The 24,438-nt window shown below is 42.1% G+C and overlaps 1 protein-coding gene across 1 annotated transcript; it reads right to left on the reverse strand.

Moving 5' to 3' along the window:
• Nucleotides 1-287: 287 nt before the first annotated feature.
• On the reverse strand, nt 288-24,438 carry eif4eb (eukaryotic translation initiation factor 4eb). The gene is made up of 7 exons (XM_067994502.1): nt 24,335-24,438; nt 18,507-18,613; nt 16,250-16,345; nt 7,288-7,351; nt 3,629-3,742; nt 2,932-3,071; nt 288-1,423 (listed from the first exon to the last, which is right to left on the reverse strand). The coding sequence occupies exons 1-7, from the start codon at nt 24,350-24,352 to the stop codon at nt 1,309-1,311; spliced, it is 654 nt and encodes a 217-aa protein (XP_067850603.1). The 5' UTR covers nt 24,353-24,438; the 3' UTR covers nt 288-1,308.

Here is a 24,438-nt window from a genome sequence, read left to right on the forward strand (position 1 = left end):
GTGATGAAAACCTACAGTCATGACAGCCAGCAATGGGCATTCCGCATTGGTTAAGAAATAAACATTGGCAAAGTTGGAATGCTTCCCCTACACAGAATAACTTTAAATGGATCGCTGGTTGAGATGGCAAAACTGCACGACTGACATCTAAATTAATTAGCAACTTGAACGCTATGCACTGTTCGGTCTGGAAAGGGCTAGTATACTTCGATTAGGCGGTAGGCATCCAGGTCAGTGTTGTAACAAATCGGACATTAAATGAGACCACAGCCACCGAATGCAAGAAATTTCACTGTACAAGTTTTATTTACACAGTTCTTGTTTTTACACTTTTAATACGTATGCTTATTTGGGACCATTTTCCTAATTCAGCCTTTATAACCAATGCAAAATAGATTCTTCTAAGGATACAAGTTTTAAAATACAGCATAACAATACAAAACATATAGAGGATTTCAATATATCTCAACATCTCGAGCAAGGAATGTAATTATTGCATTGCAATTTTTTAAAAAACAAAATACACTTTTTTTTAAAGAGAAACCCACACACTTGCCCAAAAAGTAAAAATCACTACTAAACTGCAAAAGCTTGTTCAAAGTTAAAGTTTAAATCAAACTGTGAATTCTGTATTAATGTAGCAGGATTTATTAAGTAATGCACATGACAAATTTTGAATTCTACCAATTAAAAACTATATGCCCAGTCCCAAAACACGCATTACATCTCATGATCTAAATTAACCAAGCTGTTATTAGAGCTTTTTTAAAATTTGAAATCAATGAATAAATTAAACCTAACAGCCAACATTAAGCACGGTTTACAGCAAATCTTCCCGTTTGCTGTACAAAAGAAAAAGATCAGAACTGAACTAAATTGCTAAGTACTACAACATTCGGACAAGATCTTCTTAACCCTTTCCCTTCCAAAATTACTAAATGCTTATACGAGCCCCCACCCCACCCAAAAATGTCTAAATTGTGTCATATTTAGTGTAAGGAAAACTATTCTTTTTTAAAAAAAAACTTGCATCTTTTTAAAATATTTCACTTTACAAGTTTTCTTTGAACACTTTCAGAAAATTTCAGGAACCAAATGGATTCATAAAACATTTTGTTTAAGGGAAAGGGTTATTTTCACAGAATACTGAACAAAGTCAAAGATAGAAAACTGACTGAAAACTTGCAGACTTATGTGTAATATTAGAATGCAGTCCCACTCTGCTTACTAGAAGCTTTGGTTTAATTTGAAGTGTAGATTGCTTTACGCGTCCAGTCTTCTAGTGATGAGCATACAACTGGTGCCTTCTCAAACAACATACCTGTTCTTGGTTGTTGATCCACTTTTTGTGGCAGTGTCTGTATGGGACTGGTAGCCAATCACTACTTTCGGAGGGAGCCCTAATCTTTCCTTGTAAATTCTCCTATTCAGAACAAAGAAAAGCACAAATAATTAACGTTATCTAAACTGGAACTCGTCTTCAGATACCGAAATGGCTTCCAAATGAAATTAAATAGCAAATCAATTCCTCCCACCACCTCACTGTGCTCTATAAAATAGAAGGTTTACATTCACCACAGCATTTTTAAGCTATCCTAGTACTGCTCAGATTAATGAAAAGAAGAACATTAAGCTGTTTCATTAATTCAGCAACAAAAAAATAGATTTTTTCCATACAGCTCTCCCCAGTTTAATGTCACAAATTAGCTTTTGTACAATACTTGCTGCAAACTGCAACATCTAAAGCTCAATTCTAGTCGAAGCAAATGGCAGCCCCCATATTGCTGAGACAATACTAAAATATAATTACCTGCCTATGGTATAGCAAAGTTGAAAAGTCTACATGTAAATGAATAAACAGTCTTCTAAATTTAGGGGCTGTGGTTACAATGTGATTCTAGGTTTGTCATGTGATTTCACCCTCCCCAAATAGATGACAAACTAAATGCATTCCAAGATCAAAGTTGACCGCTCTGTGAAATCAAAGTAAAGTTTTGCAAAAACTTTCAAATGGACTACATTAAAAACAAAATCATGTGATACCACAGATGAGAAACAAACATTTATTGGTGTGCTAACAGAATATAGTATTAACTTCAACTGTTCCAAAATCTATGGGACCCTTTGGAAATAGCAGGTAAATCTTCTAGTTCTCCAGCTGCACTGCCTGCCAGCCTGCCTTGCCATCTCCTTATTTCCAACCACTTTTTTTTTGCCTCTCTTTGCATTGGGGCGGTCACGTGTTCATATATCTAGCATTCATACTCGTGACATGACCAGACTATCCTCACTGACCTTCTGTACAGACTCAGTAAAGGGAACCACGACGTGGCTTTCCAGTGTCCAGGCTCAGCTCCAGTCATCTCACAGGTTATGTCCATTTTGAGATGCACGACAGCGAGTGCACTACTAACTCCTTTAATTGGTGACGCCCAATATGACAGCAACGTTCAAAGATTAGATCAGCTCCATTCAGAACGCACGACCCTAATAAGGTTTGTGAATTCATTCTCCCTTTTACTGTATTTTCTACCCACTTTGCACATATATATGCAGAGTAACGAACTTCAGACTGGAGACCAAACCAAAAGGCAGTTTAGAAGGATTGACCACCTCCTCTCTGAAATACACCCCCTTTTCTTTTCAGTAAGACATCTCTATTTATAAAAACATCCTTTCAGATGTCAGGAACTTGCTTAATCCTTTGCAACAAAAAAAAGAGGCTCGCAGCAATGCTGATTATGCTGTGCAGTTAACTATCGTTCACTTGGATCATTTGTTCCACATTGTTAAGACCAGCCTCCCGCATTGCCTGGCTTGGAGGCTGAGTCGTAAAGCCTGCTTCCAGAACGGCATTTAGGAGAAAATTGTTAAGAGGAGAAAATGACAACGGTCAGCAAAACAGTTTGTGTGTCTTTGATGTTCACTTACCCTATATATGTGATAGATTCTCTATTTTCACAATCAGTAGTCCAAATAGCTATTTTGTCACCTTTGTTTCTAACATTAACTACTGCTCCACAAGCGTCGTCACTATGTTCATCAAATGCTTCTCCTATAAGGCACAGCAGCTTTTTGGGGGGAGGGAGGGAACAGAAAGAAAGGACAAAAAGATAAAAAGAATTAGTGATAATGCCAGTTTTGCACGTTTAAAACAAAACAGATTAATGAAAACCAAAATGTATGAATTTGATCTGCCTCTAAAGCCATGAGATAATTATCTTTCGGATGAGACATTAATCCAACACCTGCTCTCCCAGGTGGACGTAAAAGATCCAATGGCACTATTTTGAAGAAGAGCAGGAGTGTTCTCCCCGGTGTCCAGGCCAATATTTCAATATTATCCCTCAGCCGACCTCACTGAAACAGATTATCTGGTCATTATCACAATGCTGTTTGTGGGACCTTGCTGTGCGCAATTTGGCTGCCGCGTTTCCTACCGTACAACTTTTGAGGTGTAGTCACTGTTGCAATGTAGGAAACGCAGCAGCCAATTTGCACACAGCAAGCTTCTGGGAACGGTGGGGGGAGGGCATGGGAACATGGAACGAGAGCACGGGAACAAGAGAGTGCATGGAAAAAGAGCAAACTGGACAGGAATTTTAGAAAAATGGGGAAAAATACTTACAGTTTCTAACCAAATACGATCCAGGTCTGTTTTTCTCTGTTGCTTAGAAAGGGTAAGCAGCCATCTCCCACCTCGCTTGTTTTTCTCATCTTCCCACATAGGTTCAATACCATCCTACGCAGAAAACAGAGAGCTCACAATTTAACGATGAAAAATGTCAGGTGTGAGAATAATGCTACATTTTTGCCGAAGGCATACGGAATACTTCCTTTATTAGCTGAGGTATAGAATATAAAAGCAGGGAGGTTATGCTAGAACTGTATAAAACACTAGTTAGGCCACGGCTTGAGTACTGCGTACAGTTCTGGTCACCACATTACAGGAAAGATGTGATTGCACAAGAGAGGGTACAGAGGAGATTTACAAGGATGTTGCCAGGACTGGAGAATTTTAGCTATGAGGAAAGATTAGATAGGCTGGGGTTATTTTCTTTGGAACAGAGGAGGATGAGGGGTGATTTAATTAAGGTGTATAAAACAATGAAGGGCCTAGATAGAGTGGACAGGAAGGACCTACGTCCCTTAGCAGAGAGGTCAATAACCAGGGGGCATAGCTTTAAAATGATTGGTAAAATGATTGGTAGAAGGATTACGGGGGAGCTGAGGAAAAGGTTTTTCACCCGGAGGGTGGTGGGGGTCTGAAACTCACTACCTGAAAGGGCGGTAGAGGCAGAAACCCTCATCACATTTAAAAAGTACTTGGATATGCACTTGAAGTGCTGTAACCTACAAGGTTACGGACCAAATGCTGGAAAGTGGGATTAGGGTGGGTAGCTCTTTTTCTACCGACACAGATACGATAGGCCGAATGGCCTCCTTCTGTGCCGTAAATTTTTCTATGTTTCTATATAGAGAACAGCCCCATCTTATATGCCATTGGCATCAATATACGGCTGTGGGCTTTTTTGTATTATTCATTCATCGGAAGTGAGCATCGCTGGCAAGGCCAGCATTTATTGCCCATCCCTAATTGCTCGAGGTGGTGGTGGTGAGCTGGCTTTTTGAACCGCTGCAGTCCGCGTGGCAAAGGTATTCCCACAGTGCTGTTAGGCAGGGAGTTCCAGGATTTTGACCCAGCGACAATGAAGGAATGGCGATATATTTCCAAGTCAGAATGGAGTGTGACTTGGAGGGGAACATGCAGGTGGTGGTGTTCCCATGCACCTGCTGCCCTTGTCCTTCTAGGTGGTAGTGGGAGATGCTGTCGAAAAAGCCTTGGCGAGTTGCTGCAATGCATCTTGTAGATGATACACACTGCAGCCATGGTGCGCCGGTGGTGAAGGGAGTGAATGTTTAGGGTGGTGGATGGGGTGCCAATCAAGTGGGCTGCTTTGTCCTGGATGGTGTCGAGCTTCTTGAATGTTGTTGGAGCTGCACTAATCCAGGCAAGTGGAGAGTATTCCATCACACTCCTGACTTGTGCCTTGTAGATGGTGGAAAGGCTTTGGGGAGTCAGGAGGTGAGGCACTCGACGCAGAATACCCAGCCTCTGACCTGCTCTTGTAGCCACAGTATTTATGTGGCGGTCCAGTTAAGTTTCTGATCAATGGTAACCCCCAGGATGTTGATTGTGGGGGATTCGGCAATGGTAATGCCGTTGAATGTCAAGGGGAGGTGGTTAGACTCTCTCTTGTTGGAGATGGTCATTGCCTGGCACCTGTCTGGAGCGAATGTTACTTGCCACTTATGAGCCCAAGCCTGGATGTTGTCCAGGTCTGCATGCATGTGGGCACGGACAGCTTCATTATCTGAGGGGTTGCGAATGGAACTGAACGCTGTGCAGTCATCAGCGAACATCCCCACTTCTGACCTTATGAGGGAGGGAAGGTCATTGATGAAGCAGCTGAAGATGGTTGGGCCTAGGCCAATGCAACAAAAGAATGGTTCAACGTGCTAATATCTGTTGATTACAAGTTTCAGATTGATTTTTGTCCTTTGGGACACTCTCTACTACAATTCTGAATCAAATGGTGCACGCATAATCTTAATATACTAGAAAATAACTTTCAGAGCTGGATGGCGTTAATATTTGAGAGGCTTTTATATTATTTTGATGACTATAGATACACTGGGGTAAATGTGTTTTAAAAGATGGAAGCCGTCATTCTCAATTAAACTTCAAAAATGGCGCTCAGAGCCCAGCTATCTGCAAGTAGCAGGCAGGTTCTTTTGATCTGTAGATTAGCCAGGATACAAAAGTTTGGTTCTAGTTGCTTATCAAAGTATTGGTCCTTTGATTGACAATAGGCATTTTAATTTAGATTCCACAAACCATGCCAATCAGATATATGAATGGTTCCAATTGTGGAGAAAGTATGCAAGCTTACAAATGCATTACATCCTAAATGGCTAAATCATCAAGAGACATTTAAAATTATACATTGTTTACAGCATCAACAAGGCCTGGATAATAACCAACTTGCTCGTTAGAAAACACCTCGTTATTCTGAGGCCTTTTGGTAGAAATATACTGCAGACTTCCCTCCCCCTCACATACACACAGCTTTAGTTCAGTTTCTAGAATTGATACTTGAACTCTGTAGGATGATATTAAGCACCATGTTGCCCACGTACAACATTGAGTATTTCGAAGTCTTTTGAAAGACTTCATCCAAAAGACCTATCGTGTAACACACTGTGCAAGAAACACGACCCGAAGAGGGCCATTATGGATTGATTCCCTCTTTCCTTTAAAGTTTTGTATTACTAGCATTTTGCTGATTTACTGCTTCTATGCATCATTTTATTTGTAAATAAATCTGACAGTTTTATCCTGAATGGAATGATCTGAGAGTGTCTTCAACACCTTGTGGAGTAGACTGGAGAACATGCTACATGGTCTCTGGTGCAATATACCATGGTTAAGGGGCAATTGTTAGTCCTGTGGCTCACTATCCCATTCACCGCAAGTTTTATGATACTCAGTCTACTTATTGAAACTGCCTCTTTGCTGTGAACACAACTTAAGTGAAAGAAAGTCTGGACCATAACAGATGGATATCCATTACAGTTCATGCTAAATCAAAAGTTCAGAGAAAGATTAAATAATCAGAAGTGATTAAGGATGTAAAATATAATTTAAGAGAGATTTAAATGAGTTGATTTTCATTTCTTGAAGTTTCTCTTTCCATTATCACTATCCAGCAAAGTAACCTCCAACAGAAGTTGCCATAGCAGAATGTTGGGTGTAATGCATTCCAGCACAAATGAGGAGTCTCCTGATCAAATTTGGCTTTGACTAAAATTCAACCAATCTCTCTCTCCCCTTCAGCACAAAATGAACAGTAATAGGAACAAATGGAAAGCATTTAATTAATAAACATTTTAGGAAGGCAATGGGAGCTGGGGAGATATTTTACATGAGGCTACACTATTTGGTCCCAGACAGCACTGGTCGAGATTATGTCGATGCCCTCAGTTGTCAGTGCGACAAAAGAAGTCTGGTCAACAGTAATTTTAAATATGGAGGTTTTTGAGCTGCAATTAAGCTGCAAATATGTGCTATGAAACTGAATGATGGGTGACAACGTGATTAGTCAATAGTAAAATCAACTAGTTGATGTTTAATCATTCTCACTTATTAGCACATTCTTAGGTTAATGCCGTAATTTAACAGGAAATAGTGAATTTCAAGCTTTTAGAGCATGAACAGCTACCTACCTTGAAGAGAGAATAATCGCAGCCTGATATTAAATTACTACAGAGTTGGATATGATTGTAAAGGCTGTGAGATGGAGAAAAGAAAACAAGAATTAGTCAGAACACAGGAAACAAAAATTTTGCAGTGATGGCCCAGTGTAAAGATCACCAAATTGGGGATAGATACTTTCGTCATTTCTATGCACTTGTCACATACTTACATGTGCCGATACTTCGCTGACTGAATTGGTTTGTGTGTGTAATTCCTTGTGTACAAGTTTTTTCCCCTCCCAAAGACTAAGCTTCCATATGTTCATGCACGTTTTTTGATTTAGTCTGACAAAAACAAGTCATACTCTACTCTTCCATTACTCAGAATGTTAGATTGCCCACCTTAAGCGAAGTCTCCCTCAAACAGATTGTCATCCAAACCAGGGAAGAATCACGGGAACAATTTCCTTTGAGAATTTTGCACCACTGTTGTTTACTTATCACTGCTACTTTCTTAAAAGATGCAGTAAAGGCATCAAGTAAATACAAGGAAATTAAACCCATGAGAATGGAATTTCCATGTTTGTGATGTTGGGAAGAGAACAAGAGAAAGAGTGGGATCTTCCTATGTTTTTTTTATTCGTTCATGGGATGTGGGCGTGGCTGGCAAGGCCAGCATTTATTGCCCATCCCTAATTGCCCATGTTGGCGTTAACTACATTCAAAGAATAAGGAAGATCACGCCTAAACTAAGTTGCAGTAATTAACAGATATATAAGCTTCCTCATTTTTTAAAAAGTTGAATCTCAGCATACAAAAAGGATATTGTGGTCATCCCACAGGAAAAAGTCACCGAGACACATTAGGAAATCAAAACCATGTGCATTCAGGTGAGTTTTCACTACTTCTACTATGTACAGGACGTCATTTTCGTCTTGCCTTTATTTGACAGAAGACTAAGACCTAAGGCAACACCAGAAACATAAAACAACTGCAGTAAATTAGAAAACAGTTCCAAAAAGGCACCTTTGAAAGAGATTTATCCTCTATTTACATAGCCATATACCATGTAATTTTGCATTCTCTCTCATTTGTTCAACTTCCATATGAATAGTACACCAAAACAGTGGTACTCTGGGGACCTACATTTTAGGCCACCTCAGAGCACAGAGGCATCAAAGCACTTATTCTGAGCTTTCAACAGGACTGCAGCGGTTCAAGAAGGCGGCTCACCACCACCTTCTCGAGGGCAATTAGGGATGGGCAATAAATGCTGGCCTCACCAGCGACGCCCACATCCCGTGAACGAATAAAAAAAAAATACACAGCAAGTCAGCATCTGTAAAGAGAAAAGACAGGTTGACATTTTGGGTATAAAACCTTTCTGCAAAGCATGTTGTGTAGCAGAAGGCTTATATCCGAAAAGTTATCCTATCTTTACTGACTACATATGTTGACTGACCTGCGATGTACTTTCTGTTTCTATTTAAAAATTCCAACATTTGCAGTTTTTCTCTCAATGCCCGGACAACTGCATACTGGTTCAGCTTCCTGCCTTGTGGATTGCCTCAAGGATGCAAATACATCTTGTCCCCAAAGTGGCCACTGTACAGTAAGAATGACTACCAATGGGGCGGGCTCGAGATCTGCGCCGAAGTTGAAATAAACCCAGAGCTTTCTGGCTGTCCATCCACTAAGGAGGGCCCTGTTAAGGTAATCATGAATGGAAGGCAAACTGTTGAGTGAAACCTGAGGCTTTTAAAATGGTACTCAAAATCTCTTCAGAGCAATTGACAGCTACTACAATGGTGAATGATATAGGCATACTATGAGATTAAAGAAGGTGGGTTAGGAAGATAAAGGGGGATCAGTGGGCTGCATTCATCCCCAATGGCTGCATTCATCCCCAATCGTTACACAAAAGCGATGTCAAATCATTTCTCCAGTGGTAAAAGTCTGTTGTTAATCATGCATGAATTGGGCTAGTCCCAATAACTGGTAGGTCCAGTGCTTTTTAACAAACCAAAGCGCTCTAGAAAGAGCTGATATGACATTTGACTCAACAGGCCACGATAGGGAGCATATTTGAATGGAGGTTGAAAAAGCTGCCAGTGTATGTTGTGCAGATAAAAGGCCTTAAGGAAGCCCATTAAGTACTAGACCAGTTCACAGCCTTCATGAACATGGTGGAAACTATGTGAGTACATTGCTGAATCTTGGATTTTATCTGGGAAATTTACTTCAGTTCCAAGATCCATGCACCCTTGAAAGAGTGCAAAGTTGCCCACTGTGACCCATTCTATTCAATGTCATCAGTAAGAACAATCCCAGAGTGTCTACTCCAAATATTTAGAAGAATTGCAAGGGTTCTTTTCGCAGATCACGTATTGCTGCCAGACTCGGAGGGAACTTGTGTGCTCCATTTGTCATCTCAAACAATGGGCTAAGCACTGGGACATTGTGGTGCAGCAGGAAGCTCATCGGTGCTCTTTCTGTACTGATCAGCTGTGCGGTTTTTAGTTAAATTCAAGCAGCACACCTCTGCACATTTAGGGGTCCTTAAAGCTTTTGCACTTGCCAAACATCACAAATTCTTTGGCGTTAGGTAAACTAGGGAACGCTATCCAGCACCAGGTAAATGGAAAATTCTGCTTACATAGATTTTTCAGTACCTTGGTTTGGAGACTCAAGCATGCTGATGGGGTCCCTCGCATAACAAACATCCAAAAATAAAAGTGACTTCTAACTTTTCTGATAAATCCTGCCCTACCAAGGGATAATACAAGGTGATCTACTAAACTATTTAATTTGTTAATCCTCAGTAATAGGATTTCATAAAACCTCATCTTCAAAAGAAATACTATCCAGATTGACAAAAGTTTTTCACTGCATCTACATAAAAGGCTGTGTCTTGTTCACACAAAGTCATATTTCCTTTCAGTGGGAAAAATGCAAAGCGGCAGATAAAATTTTGACACTGTGATTTTGAAATTCAAGACAAATGAATATTGGATGCAACTTGAGGCAATAAAAATAACAGCCTGAGAACTGGTAAATCCGCATGCCAAAAAAGATAGGGAGTCTATGAAGAACACGTATAGTTGACTAATCTTCAAAGCCAAGATGAGAGCTATTAATGTAACTGAAAGAAACTGAAGCTCAGAACCCAGAGAGGGTACAGTCTACTCTCGTTAATTCAAAGTTAATTTCTGCTCAAAAAAAATTGAATAGTAGCTTGAATTACACAACTTAAATAAAACCACACAATGGTCTTTATTTGCTCAAAAAACCTAAACTAGCAGATAATTCAATTTGAATTAAAGGAACTTTGAATTAAGAGTAGACTTATTCGGAAATAAATTAAAATCCAAATGGAGACAGACTGAAGCACAAAAGGTTGCATTTTCCAACATATTTATAAACTACTAGTATGCAATGGGTAAACAAACAAAACAAAGTGCACTTTCTGCAAGTTGCTGGGGTTGACTGATCTATGGAATTCAATGACATGAATACCACATCTACAAGGTGTTGATGAAAAGGGCTGGGGAACAAACCCTGCTCCTTTTGATGATAAAATGGACCATGATCGTACTATCAGTCCATACTCCCTCACTCTTGTGCACATCCATACTCCAAAACAGTCCAGGGTCACCTTGCAACCAATGAGCCGGTCACGTGGAGCCCGACTGAGCTGGGACCTGGATTCACTATCTAAGAAGTCCTACAATGGTGAGACATAGATAGGCAGCGTTAGGGTCAGAAACTGGAAAAGATCCACGTACTCAATGCAAATCTCAGTCAGACTTCTGCAAGGACCAGCCTATACACGTGTGAAGAGGTCAACAGGAGCAATACTGCAACCCATGACCCCAGATGGTGTCAATGAAAACTGGCACAAGAACTGCACAGACTAATACTGAACTTCAAATCTGAGCAGTTTGAACAAATGGATTACAGTTCCTCACTGAACCACAGGAAGGAAAAGATTTGAAAGCAATTATAAATAACAAATAAAGTACTTTCTGGTTTGGTTGATCTGCTGTTGATGAAGAAGAGGGTGCAGCCATTTATATAACACAACAGTTACTGAGGAAGCTGAAAACAGACAAGATTTTCCATGTGGGATGACGAGCTACAACCTGTTGTTTGTGGCGACTGAACAATTGAAGTATGGCATTACTGCAACTCTCCAATTAGCTTGTGTGTCCAAAAATAATTTTCTCTTCAATGTGAAGCTGCAATTCTACCCACAGTCCAATTTTTAAAATAAAGTATAAAACGACTGGTCTATTTAGTTGTAAACAATTTTACAACACCAAGTTATAGTCCAACAAATTTATTTTAAATTCCACAAGCTTTCGGAGGCTTCCTCCTTCCTCAGGTGAACGGTGTGGAAATGAAATTTTCGAATCCTTCGCATTTGAAAATCACAGAACAATGCCTGGTGATTACTGCCCGTTGCCAAGGCAATCACAGTGAGCAGACAGAAAGGTGTCACCTAAAAGACCACCGAATATACAAACCCCCCAAAAAAGAGAGAGAAAGAGAGTGAGAGAGAGAGAGAGAGAGAGAGAGAGAGAGAAGGAACATAAGAAATAGGAGCAGGAGTAGGCCAATCGGCCCCTCGAGCCTGCTCCGCCATTCAATAAGATCATGGCTGATCTGATCCCAACCACAAAACTAAAGAACACACGAAGTAGGAGCAGGACCCGGACAGTCAATGACCCGTTATATTAAAAACAGATAACATTTGTTCGCTGGGGGGTTACGTGTAGTGTAACATGAACCCAAGATCCCGGTTGAGGCCGTCTTCATGGGTGCGGAACTTGGCTATCAATTTCTGCTCGACGATTTTGCGTTGTCGTGTGTCTCGAAGGCCGCCTTGGAGTATGCTTACCCGAAGGTCGGTGGCTGAATGTCCATGACTGCTGAAGTGTTCCCCGACAGGGAGAGAACCCTCCTGTTTGGCGATTGTTGCGCGGTGTCCGTTCATCCGTTGTCGCAGCGTCTGCATGGTCTCGCCAATGTACCATGCTCTGGGGCATCCTTTCCTGCAACGTATGAGGTAGACAACGTTGGCCGAGTCACAGGAGTATGAACCGTGCACCTGGTGGGTGGTGTCCTCTCGTGTGATGGTGGTATCTGTGTCGATGATCTGGCATGTCTTGCAGAGGTTACCGTGGCAGGGTTGTGTGGTGTCGTGGACGCTGTTCTCCTGAAAGCTGGGTAATTTGCTGCGAACGATGGTCTGATTGAGGTTGGGTGGCTGTTTAAAGGCGAGTAGTGGAGGTGTGGGGATGGCCATAGCGAGGTGTTCGTCATCATTGATGACACGTTGAAGGCTGCGGAGAACATGGCGTAGTTTCTCCGCTCCGGGGAAGTACTGGACGACGAAGGGTACTCTGTTGGTTGTGTCCCATGTTAGTCTTCTGAGGAGGTCTACCCGATTTTTCGCTGTGGCCCGTCGGAACTGTCGATCGATGAGTCGAGCATCATATCCCGTTCTTACTAGGGCGTCTTTCAGCGTCTGTAGGTGTCCATCGCGTTCCTCCTCGTCTGAGCAGACCCTGTGTATTCGCAGGGCCTGTCCATAGGGGATGGCCTCTTTGACGTGGTTAGGGTGGAAGCTGGAAAAGTGGAGCATTGTGAGGTTGTCTGTGGGCTTGCGGTAGAGTGAGGTGCTGAGGTGCCCGTCTTTGATGGAGATTCGTGTGTCCAAGAAAGAAACTGATTCTGAGGAGTAGTCCATGGTGAGCTTGATGGTGGGATGGAACTTGTTGATGTTATCGTGTAGTCTCTTTAGTGATTCCTCACTGTGGGTCCATAGAAAGAAAATGTCGTCGATGTATCTGGTGTATAGTGTTGGTTGGAGGTCCTGTGCAGTGAAGAAGTCCTGCTCGAACTTGTGCATGAAAATGTTGGCGTATTGGGGTGCGAATTTGGTCCCCATGGCTGTTCCGTGTGTTTGGGTAAAGAACTGGTTATTGATGGTGAGGACATTGTGATCCAGGATGAAGCGGATGAGTTGTAGGATGGCGTCTGGAGATTGGCTGTTGTTGGTGTTGAGTATTGATGCTGTCGCAGCGATGCAGTCATCGTGGGGGATACTGGTGTAGAGTGCCGAGACGTCCATCGTGGTGAGAAGTGTTCCTGATTCAACAGGTCCGTGGGTACTGAGTTTTTGTAGAAAGTCTGTAGTGTCGCGACAGAAGCTGGAGGTTCCCTGCACGATGGGTTTCAGGATGCCCTCAATGTGTCCAGAGAGGTTCTCACACAGGGTTCCGTTGCTTGATACGATAGGACGTCCGGGTGTGTTGGCTTTGTGTATCTTTGGGAGGCAGTAGAAGTCTCCCACGCGGGGAGTACGTGGGATGAGAGTGCGTAGGATGTTTTGAAGGTCTGGATCGAAGGTCTTGATCAGTTTGTTGAGCTGATGGGTGTGTTCTTTGGTCGGGTCTGTGGGTAACCGTCTGTAGTGTTCCTGGTTGTCCAGTTGTCGGTATGCTTCTTTGCAATAGTCCGTTCTGTTCTGTATGACGATGGCTCCTCCTTTGTCCGCTGGTTTGATGACGATGTTGCAGTTGGTCTTGAGAGCTTTGATGGCGTTGCGTTGTGTACATTTTCATGCACAAGTTCGAGCAGGACTTCTTCACTGCACAGGACCTCCAACCAACACTATACACCAGATACATCGACGACATTTTCTTTCTATGGACCCACGGTGAGGAATCACTAAAGAGACTACACGATAACATCAACAAGTTCCATCCCACCATCAAGCTCACCATGGACTACTCCTCAGAATCAGTTTCTTTCTTGGACACACGAATCTCCATCAAAGACGGGCACCTCAGCACCTCACTCTACCGCAAGCCCACGGACAACCTCACGATGCTCCACTTTTCCAGCTTCCACCCTAACCACATCAAAGAGGCCATCCCCTATGGACAGGCCCTGCGAATACACAGGGTCTGCTCAGACGAGGAGGAACGCGATGGACACCTACAAACGCTGAAAGACGCCCTAGTAAGAACGGGGTATGATGCCCGACTCATCGATCGACAGTTCCGACGGGCCACAGCGAAAAATCGGGTAGACCTCCTCAGAAGATTAACATGGGACGCAACCAACAGAGTACCCTTCGTCGTCCAGTACTTCCCCGGAGCGGAGAAACTACGCCATGTTCTCCGCAGCCTTCAACATGTCATCAATGATGACGAACACCTCGCTATGGCCATCCCCACACCTCCACTACTCGCCTTTAAACAGCCACCCAACCTCAAACAGACCATCGTTCGCAGCAAATTACCCAGCTTTCAGGAGAACAGCGTCCACACCACACAACCCTGCCACGGTAACCTCTGCAAGACATGCCAGATCATCGACACAGATACCACCATCACACGAGAGGACACCACCCACCAGGTGCACGGTTCATACTCCTGTGACTCGGCCAACGTTGTCTACCTCATACGTTGCAGGAAAGGATGCCCCAGAGCATGGTACATTGGCGAGACCATGCAGACGCTGCGACAACGGATGAACGGACACCGCGCAACAATCGCCAAACAGGAGGGTTCTCTCCCTGTCGGGGAACACTTCAGCAGTCATGGACATTCAGCCACCGACCTTCGGGTAAGCATACTCCAAGGCGGCCTTCGAGACACACGACAATGCAAAATCGTCGAGCAGAAATTGAGCGCCAAGTTCCGCACCCATGAGGACGGCCTCACCCGGGATCTTGGGTTCATGTCACACTACACGTAACCCCACCAGCAAACAAATGTTATCTGTTTTTAATATAACGGGTCATTGACTGTCTTCCTTCTCTCTCTCTTTTTTTTGGGGGGTTTGTATATTCGGTGGCCTTTTAGGTGACACCTTTCTGTCTGCTCACTGTGATTGCCTTGGCAACGGGCAGTAATCACCAGGCATTGTTCTGTGATTTTCAAATGCGAAGGATTCAAAAATTTAATTTCCACACCGTTCACCTGAGGAAGGAGGAAGCCTCCGAAAGCTTGTGGAATTTAAAATAAATTTGTTGGACTATAACTTGGTGTTGTAAAATTGTTTACAATTGTCAACCCCAGTCCATCACCGGCATCTCCACATCAGGTCTATTTAGTGGCATTGTAAGGAGGTTGCAGTACTGTTAAAAACATTTACGTATGTGCATATAAAGTTGCATTTGTAATAGACTTCATACATAGTATCAGTAAATTATATTCAAGTAAATATTCTACTTGAATACTGAATTATGTAATTCAGTACATACTGTCTTTTAAAAGAAAATCCAATCAGTGACCTGTTGGAGTTTTCAGACAACTACATAACACATTTTCAACAATTTAGAATTGAATAAGCAGTGTGATTTACTCAACATTCATGTACACAACCTAAAACAAAAAAGACAATCTCAACAGACATATGCAAAATTATGAATTTCCTATTTAGCTCCATTTTCATTTATTCTAGAAATGCTTCTAAAATGGCCGCATCAAAATCAGTATTAGCGTTTTAGAAAGTCTTCTTGAGATTTCTGCCTTCCAAATTAAGTGAAATTCAATTCAGCATAAAAAAGGAAAATAACTGCCAAAGATCAGCAACTTCTAATAGCAAAATAAAAAGGTAAAACTGTAAGACCAAAAGCCACGCTCATAAAAAGCACAATTTTACTGATCAGCAATGGAAATGCAAGCTCTTTACACCTGACTTGATTAAAAAACCTCAACCCCTTTCCAATCTCAAAAATGCTGTGCAGTGGAGGAAGACAGCTGGCAAGAGAGCGAGGGAAATCAGTCACTTCATGCTGCCCTTGTGCACCTCAGAGGTCAGCTGCAGATCATTAGCGGAGATCCAAAACCTGATCACCTGTCTGGCTTCTTAGTCAAGGCAGGCTGCAAGACATGGGGAAATCTAGAGGGGAGAGTCCCCTTCCCCACCTCATAAAAAAGTACTTTTCAGTTAATAATTTCATGTTTTTACTTACGCCCAAAAGTCTTCCACTGTATCAAATTTGGATATCAGGCGCAGATTTGCTTGCCAAGTTTTGTTCTTATCATTTTTGAAGAACCAAAGTGCCCATCTATAAGAGAAATTATAGAAGATTAATATCTAAGAGTGCATACACAATAAAGAACCGTTCCTGAAAACTTTCAAAACCTATAAACAAAATTGGGGTGCAGTGTGAGCCTGGGTGCAGTGGGACAAACACTGACTGACCTCTTACTTTTAGGATCTGGGATAAAATCCATTCTAAAGCATTGGGATTGAAGTTGATTTCTATCTGTCGGCTGAAAGGTTCCTCCATAAAAGGAATTAGGGCAGCCTCAAACACGTTCTCACTGGAAAAAGCCCTAATCTAGTACCAATAGATAAGCTCGCTCAGAGGCAACAAGATACATGTTGAAAATGGGAAAAATTCCAACAACAGTACAATAAATGATGCTCTTCCGAGGTCAGGGTTGAGGGCACGTTGCTGTGAGAGCATCTAACCTGATGCACAAAGTGAAAAATATTTTATTTCCTAGAACTAACCTCCCTTAACTTGAACAAAAAAAAAATCCACAAAAAAGGCCACAAACTACAAGCAAATAATTTTCAAAGGAAAAAAAGTGCATAATAAAGCACCAGAGAAATAAACATAAATACACTGTTGTTGCAACTATCCTTCTCATCTTGGAAAGCAATTCATTCTGGACTTGGGAGCAGATAGAATTTCTCAGTCTTGGATAAGATGCATTTTGACTGCTTCCAACATGCATTTTATTTCAGATAAAGTTCATTATATTTTGAATAGTACAAGTTTCAAAAAACAATTTGCATCGAGTAGTTCTGCGGGGGGTTCTGGAACAGGTTGAGATTATGTAAATCACAATAAAAGATGTATGTAACATAGCAGCACTGCAAGTTTCACAGAAGGATAAATATGCATTTGTATACCACCGTATCACTTCGTCAGGACGTCCCAAAGTGCTTTACAATCAATGGATTACTTTTGAAATGCTGTAATTGTTATTATGTAGGCAAACATGGCAGCCAATTTTGTCCCATAAACAGCGAACCGCCAAATAATCTGTTGCTGGTGTTGGTTGAGGGAGGAACGTTGATCAGGACACCAAAAGAACTCCCTGATCTACTTTGAATAGTGTCATGGGATCTTTTCGGTCCACTGAGCAGGAACCTTGGTTTAATGTCTCATCCAAAAGCCATTACCTCCAACAATGTAGCACTCCCTCAGTTCTACGTTGAGATGCCAGAGGTCAGAGCAGGAGTGGGAGAAAATTTCTTAACGCTACAATCTCCACCACCATCTCCCTATTGGTATACTCACTAACAGTCACAAAGTCTGGTGCATGGAACTTTTCGCAGTCATTATCAAAACCACTCCAAAACTATTCACAGGTGTCTAATGGGCGCTAAACTGCTCTTCTGCTAGTTCTCTTTCTACCCAAGACGTGCAAAGTAATGCATATAACTGAAATAGATATTAATTTTAAAATGTGTAAACTCTAAGAATGGTCATAATTTTGAACTTTCGCAATCAGCACTGGTACTGCGATTGAGAGCATCACAACAGTAGTCTCAGGTCCTGCAATAACAGAGGGAACTAGGCGTACGAGTGTGTTCATCTGAAATTCCCCTCTCCAATATTTTAGCGGATCCACTATCCCATTTAAAATATGTTGGAAATTGGCAGTCTTGGTGTTGGATGGAATATAGGTTTGAAGCTCAGTTCAGGGTCAAACAGGGCACATCAGTTTTATGGATGGCCACATAAATCATATTAATGCCCACATAAATCATATTAATGCAATTACTGTATGGCTGTGCCCTGGATGTATTCCGTCTTATAAACACCCATGAAGTCATTACTTTTAAAAATGGAAACATTTTAAAATGTGTGTACACCAGATTCAAAAGGAGACCATCATCAAAAAAACATTTGGCAAAGTGTGTGTTTGGGAAGGAAGAGCCATTCATAATTGGTCACAAACTGACTAGGATGCAATTTATGACATTGTATTTGGGAGAAGAAAATGTTTCCCAGCACTTTTTCACGAAGATGTTGCCCCTTTGAAAACAATGAAAGACAATGACGCAGTAGCGTTCTTCCACATTAGAGCAACTAAATAAAAGCATATTTAATTACATAAACATACTAACAAATGGTTTGTGGCTATAGTGACTCTTTTTAAATAAGTCAACGACACGAACCACCACAATGCTGAGAATTGTTGCTTTACCTATTTTGTAGCGGATGCTTTATGTAGTGTTCAGGTTTCACTATTTCTTGACTTGCTGCCTCAGTTTTACCTTCCTCTTCTGAAGACTGGGGCTGTGTAGTGGTTTCCTGCAGAGAAAAAGATTATGGCCAGAAATTTAAAAAACACACACATGTAATAATCAGTGTTGAGTGTGGGTTACACTGCAGCAAATGGCAAATAATGTACTGAACACTGGTAGGGCACAACAGCAAACTTAATACTTATTGCTCCTCAAACTGTTACCTAGTAACTTTTGCTAGAAAGTGCACCTGTGTGGACATCGAGTGAGGACAGGATCAGGATCCACAGACGAATAGTCCACTGACTCTCAGCATCTAGGTTCACACATTTGTGCGAGGTGCTGCAGAGCTCCTAACAGAATTGTGTCCCAAAGGGAGATACAATTATGGATTTTTTTTTTCTCTTTTAAAAGCAGCATCTATTCGTTTGCATAGCATTTGGAAACAGTGGTTGTAACACACTTTCACTAATGTCTATGCCAGGATTAACATTTAAAAAAACCCACACAAAGTTGTCTGGATGGTACGGCAAGTAAAGGTACATCTAAGTGTGGTGCTAAGCCATACATGCCTGATGGTCTCAGGTTTAATCCCTGGTGGATGATGAGTTCCCTGATCTCAGTTGAACAGCCACTGGAACTTTACATTTGGCTTTGTGCCCCCGGGCTAGGGGGAAAAGAAGGGATTAAGAGTCAGCAACTCCTGATAGAAATGACCTGCAGGGAACAACCTGGTGCAGAGCGGAGGGAACGAATTGTGCAGGACTTAATATAGACTAATGGTTCAGCCATCGGAAAATAAACAAACTTGCCCCCTTGCCCCGATCCAATATGGGGGACAGACTTCAACGCTCCTCGACTTTTCCGCGTGGGGAGTAAGCTGGTCACACTACTGGAATACTGTTAGCAGATAGACACTTTGAGGGCGGGGGCAGGAAGAAAAATGGCAGAGGGAAAGGTGCTCAATCCATGAGACAATTCAATACACAGATGTTTCAAACGCCGGCACAATTCAGCATTTATCAAAACAGGAGTTTTCATCAAATCAGAAAGACGAAGCAAAACTACGGGCTATTTGAGCAATCTGGGAGAAACCCACACCAACAAACTTGGTGGCTTGCAAGCTATGGGTTGGTCACCACTACACCAAATCAAAATTTAAATTGCACATATGCAAGCTTCTGCAGAAGGGTCAGTAACCAGAGGACACAGATTGACAGTGATTGGCAAAAGAACTACAGGCAACATGAAGAAACATTTTTTTTAAGCCGTGACTTATGATCTGAAATGCATTGCCTGAAAGGGTGGTGGAAAGAGATTCAATAGTAACTTTCAAAAGGGAATTGGATAAATACTTGAAGGGAAAAAATTTACAGGGCTATGGGGAAAGAGGAGGGGAGTGGGACTAATTGGATAGCTCTTTCAAAGAGCCGGCACGGGCACGAAGCGCCGAATGGCCTCCTTCTGTGCTGTGCCGTACTATGATATGCACATTTCTGCTAGAAATAATCAGAAATGTTGAACAATGTCAAATTCACATTTATGAAACGCCTATACAATTTATTTAAAACTTTCCAATTTGGACCAACTTTTTACTTATCTAATAGGTGCTTGATATGATTCCTGTTTATGTACACTAAGCAACAGCATTTACATTTAAACAATGTTGAGTAACCGTGCATTTAAAGAAAATAGAATGGAGCTCCAAGCAGATCCATGCACAGTAAAATAATACAAAAGTTAATGGTTAATTAGCTCATGAGCATATTGTTCACAAACAGTGAAAGCCACGAGCATCATTAACAGTAAAGCAAGAGATCTAGGCTCCAATAGGACTGAACAACCTCATCATAAGTGTAACAAAAGTATAAAACGGGCTTTTTCTTTGTCACTTAGTGTGTAATTGGGAATTTTATCAGAAATTACATAGTATCTTCAAAAAGGTAGTCCATGGTAAGTAGAGCAACTTTAAATTAGTGCACAAAAATCAGGTTATATTTTCATATTTTGTGCCCTCAGGACATTTCATAGCTGATGAATTAGTTGTTTTGCATGCAGCAGCAAATTGACACAACGAGATCCAACAAACAGCAAATGAGATAAGTGACCAGTTAGCCTTTTTTGGTGGTATTGGTGGAGGGATGAATATTGGCCAGGATATCAGAAAAACTCGCTGCTCTTCTTCAAATAGTGCCACAGGATTTTTTAAAAATACATCCAATGAACAAGCAGACAGGGCCTCCGTTGTATGTCTCATCTGAATGATGGCACCTTAGACAATGAAGCAGCTTGGTGTTGCACTAAAGTGTCAGGCAAAATTTTGCACTCAAGTCCTTGGAGTGGAGTTAGAATCCATGACCCGACATTGGCGAGAATACTGAGGCAAGCTGACATTGATAAACAGTCTCATGGCTCTTAGCTATCAAGACATGCTCCTGGTGTCCGGGCCTTTATTTAAAAAAAAGTGGGCTTAGAAGAAACAATTAAGGATTTTAAAATTATGAAAAGGTTAGATTCTGTCCAGTTGGATAGGTTATTTGAGATGTAAAGGGATGGGAAAATTAAAAGGGCATAATTATAAAATACTTACAGTTAGGTGATAAACTAGGAAGTATTTCTGTCCACAGAGAGTCATTGCTCTCTGGAGCAGATTACCAAATGTGCAGTGAGTATGGATTTCTTACAGTCCTTCAAGAGGAACTGGACAAGTTCCTGAGACAAGAGGACACCAAGTTATAAGATAGGTTGCAGAATGGCTGGAAATAGAGAGAGTCAAGTTACCGCAGGATTACTTTTAATTGCCTTAGGGGGTTGGAAAGGAATTTCCCAGAGTTTTTTCCCCCCTAAATTGGCCCTTGGCTGTTTCTGGGAATTTGCATGACTATAGGGCACAGATTGGCACCAAACAAGACTGCACCATTTTAGGATGGGGCAGGCTTGCTGAACCAGATTGTCTTTTCCCACCCATTTCATGTTTGAATGTTACTGTAATACGACTATAGTCTCACTAATTGGATTACTCCCCCCTCTCTTTTACTCACACCCCGCCCACCACCTGTTGGGCATAACAGAATGTTCAGCCACCCTCACTGTATTGGTGCGGGAATATGATATTTTTGCCTCACATGTACTGGTTTTAAAGTCAATAAAAGCAAAATAAAACTTGAAAGTACTATCTCAATTGAACCTGCTCAATTTCAATCATTCACTTTCAAATTATTTCTCAAAAATACAAACAGCAAATTAGGCATTTAGAAACAAAGTACTTGATCCTAGATTGTGAGTGGGGGAGAAGGGGGGTACAGTAGGGATACAGTGTATGAAGTCACAGAAATATCAATATGTGTTGCATGGCTCACAGCTGAATGAAATTGTATTTAGAACTGAAATGGTTCTGTACACTTTGTCGTTCATCTCCATATAGGGAAGTTCAATTACATAATTTCCCAAATTTTCCCCCAATCTGCTTTCTGGAAGGTGGTGATTCATGTTGAGATACAGTTCCATAGATATCAGCAACCTAAAATACCTCAGCCAAGTGACCATTCATCATGCGTAAGCCCAGAAAGCAAGAACCAGCAGACCATTCAATTGTACTAAAGCTGTTCCTGTCCTCAGCCCTTGTTAACACACATTCAGTTCCACCAGGGGTCACTGGATGGATATCAACAGTCAACATATCGGTTAATCTTTCCTCTCCCCGGCAAGGGATCTTGATACCAATTATTGTACTTTCCCCACCATCCCAGATTCAAACTGACAGAACCCCAAGTTATAAATATCTTAGTAAAATTAACATATTAAAAATGGTAGCAGATACGTTTTAAAGGATAAGGGAGTATTTTGTACAGGCGCTGCACCCTCAGGCTCTGCTCCTTTCAGCAATTTTTCCTCCACGCAGCAACCGCAACATAATTCAGTTGCCCGCCCCGCTATGAATTATAAGGCAAATTTGCTGAAGGAGAGAAAGTTGTTGAATAGTTTATGCACAGCCAGAAGTAAAACCTTGTTGCTATATTAACATTATGCTGCATACATTCAAATACACACAGCTTTATTACCCTAAGGATAAACCCAGCAACCATTGGCCAATCAGTTTAACCTCAGTGGTGGGAAAACTTTTAGAAACGATAATCTGGGACAGAATTAACAGTCACTTGGACGAGTGTGGATTGATTAGGGAAAGCCAGCACTGATTTATTAAAGGAAAATCGTGTTTAATTAACCTGATAGTGTTTTTTGATGAGGTAACAGAGAGGGTAGATGAGGGCAATGCAGTTGACGTGGTGCACATGGACTTTCAAAAGGCGTGTGATAAAGTGCGCATGGTAGGCTTATCATCAAGATTGTGGCCCATGGAATAAAGGGGGTAGTAGCAACATGGGTACGGAATTGGCTAAGTGACAGGAAGCAAAGAATAGCGGTGAACGGTTGGCAAAAGAACCAAAGATGATGATGAAAAACTTTTTTTTTTACACACAGCAAGTGGTTATGATCTGGAATGCACTGCCCAAGGGGATGGTGGAAGCAGATTCAATCATGGCCGTCAAAAGGGAACTGGATAAGTATTTGAAAGGCAAAACTTTGCAGGGCTATGGGGATGGGGCGGGGAACTAGGTCTAGCTGGATTGCTCTTGCATAGAGCCAGTGCGGACTCGATTGGCCGAATGGCCTCCTTCCGTGCTGTAACCTATGAACCATCTGTTACTCTGGATAGTTGCCCAATTAGCTGCCAATATTACACTAACTGGCTGTTACGAGATGCACAGGAGGGCTGAAAGGAATATTATCCCCAATTTTGACTTCCGATGTGAGAAAGTGCCCATCTCCGATTTCAGCTCGCAGTAATTGGGTAAAAAAAAAATCAACATACAGGGAAGAACCACAGGTGCAAATTGTGGAACAGCCCTTTTAGGAGTACAGTCACTGAACTAAAATTGAGATTTTTATCTCAGTTACATCATAGTCCTTAAATTCTCAATGTCAACTTCATTCAGAAAAAAAAAAATTGTTCTCCCTATGAATTTATTGACTTTATTTTTAAGTACAAGCGATTCGGTAAATGCCCAGGGCACGATTTTAACCAACACCAATAAACAAAACTGACAAATTTTTTAAAAGAAAACAATGACAAACAACAGGGGTCGAATTGGGAACAACTATAGTCTGTTAACGCTGCCTTCTTTCTTTTTTTTTTAAAAACAAAAACGAAGGAAGACCACTAAAGAACATTTCACCCCTCAGCGCAGGGTGTCCCAACGCTGGAAAAGTAATGGGCCATGCGAGGAGGGAGGTGAATCACCCACACGGCCAGCGAGGTGGCAGCCGGTGATGGAGAGAGAGCAGCATTGAACCGGGTGGGGGGGAAAAGAGAAACAACCTCCTTCTCGGTCTCTCGCGGGGAGGTGGGGGGGGGAAGAGAAAGAGGTTTAGCATTTTAATTAATAGCACCTTTTCGGCACGGTCAGCGCTTGAGGCCTCTTATTTCCAGTCACAGAGGAGCGCCATGCTGCTGCTACTACTACAACTACTACTACTACTACTACTGCAGCAGCAGCAGCACCCCCCCGGGCCTAGCGCCCGCCCCCTCTCGGTATGTGTGAGAGAGAGTGTGTGTGTGTGTGGATCTTATATAGAAGTGGGTATCGAGTGCTCTCGTCTCCCCGGGCGGTGACGGTTATTTTATTTTGTCCTCTCTCTCTCTTCCCCCCCCCCTCCCTCCTTCAGTGTGCGGTGTGTGTGTGTAATGTCTCCCTCTGTGTGATGTGTGTGAGGTAATGTCACTCACCGACTCCACCGCCGCCATCTTGTGTCTGAGTCCGCCTCGAGCGCACCGCCGATTGAAGCAGCCCGGGTCACGTGGCGCCGGCCGGGCCCGGCCGGCCTGCGCGC

Source organism: Heptranchias perlo, chromosome 1 (genome assembly GCF_035084215.1).
Source record: "Heptranchias perlo isolate sHepPer1 chromosome 1, sHepPer1.hap1, whole genome shotgun sequence".
Lineage (NCBI taxonomy): Eukaryota > Metazoa > Chordata > Chondrichthyes > Hexanchiformes > Hexanchidae > Heptranchias > Heptranchias perlo.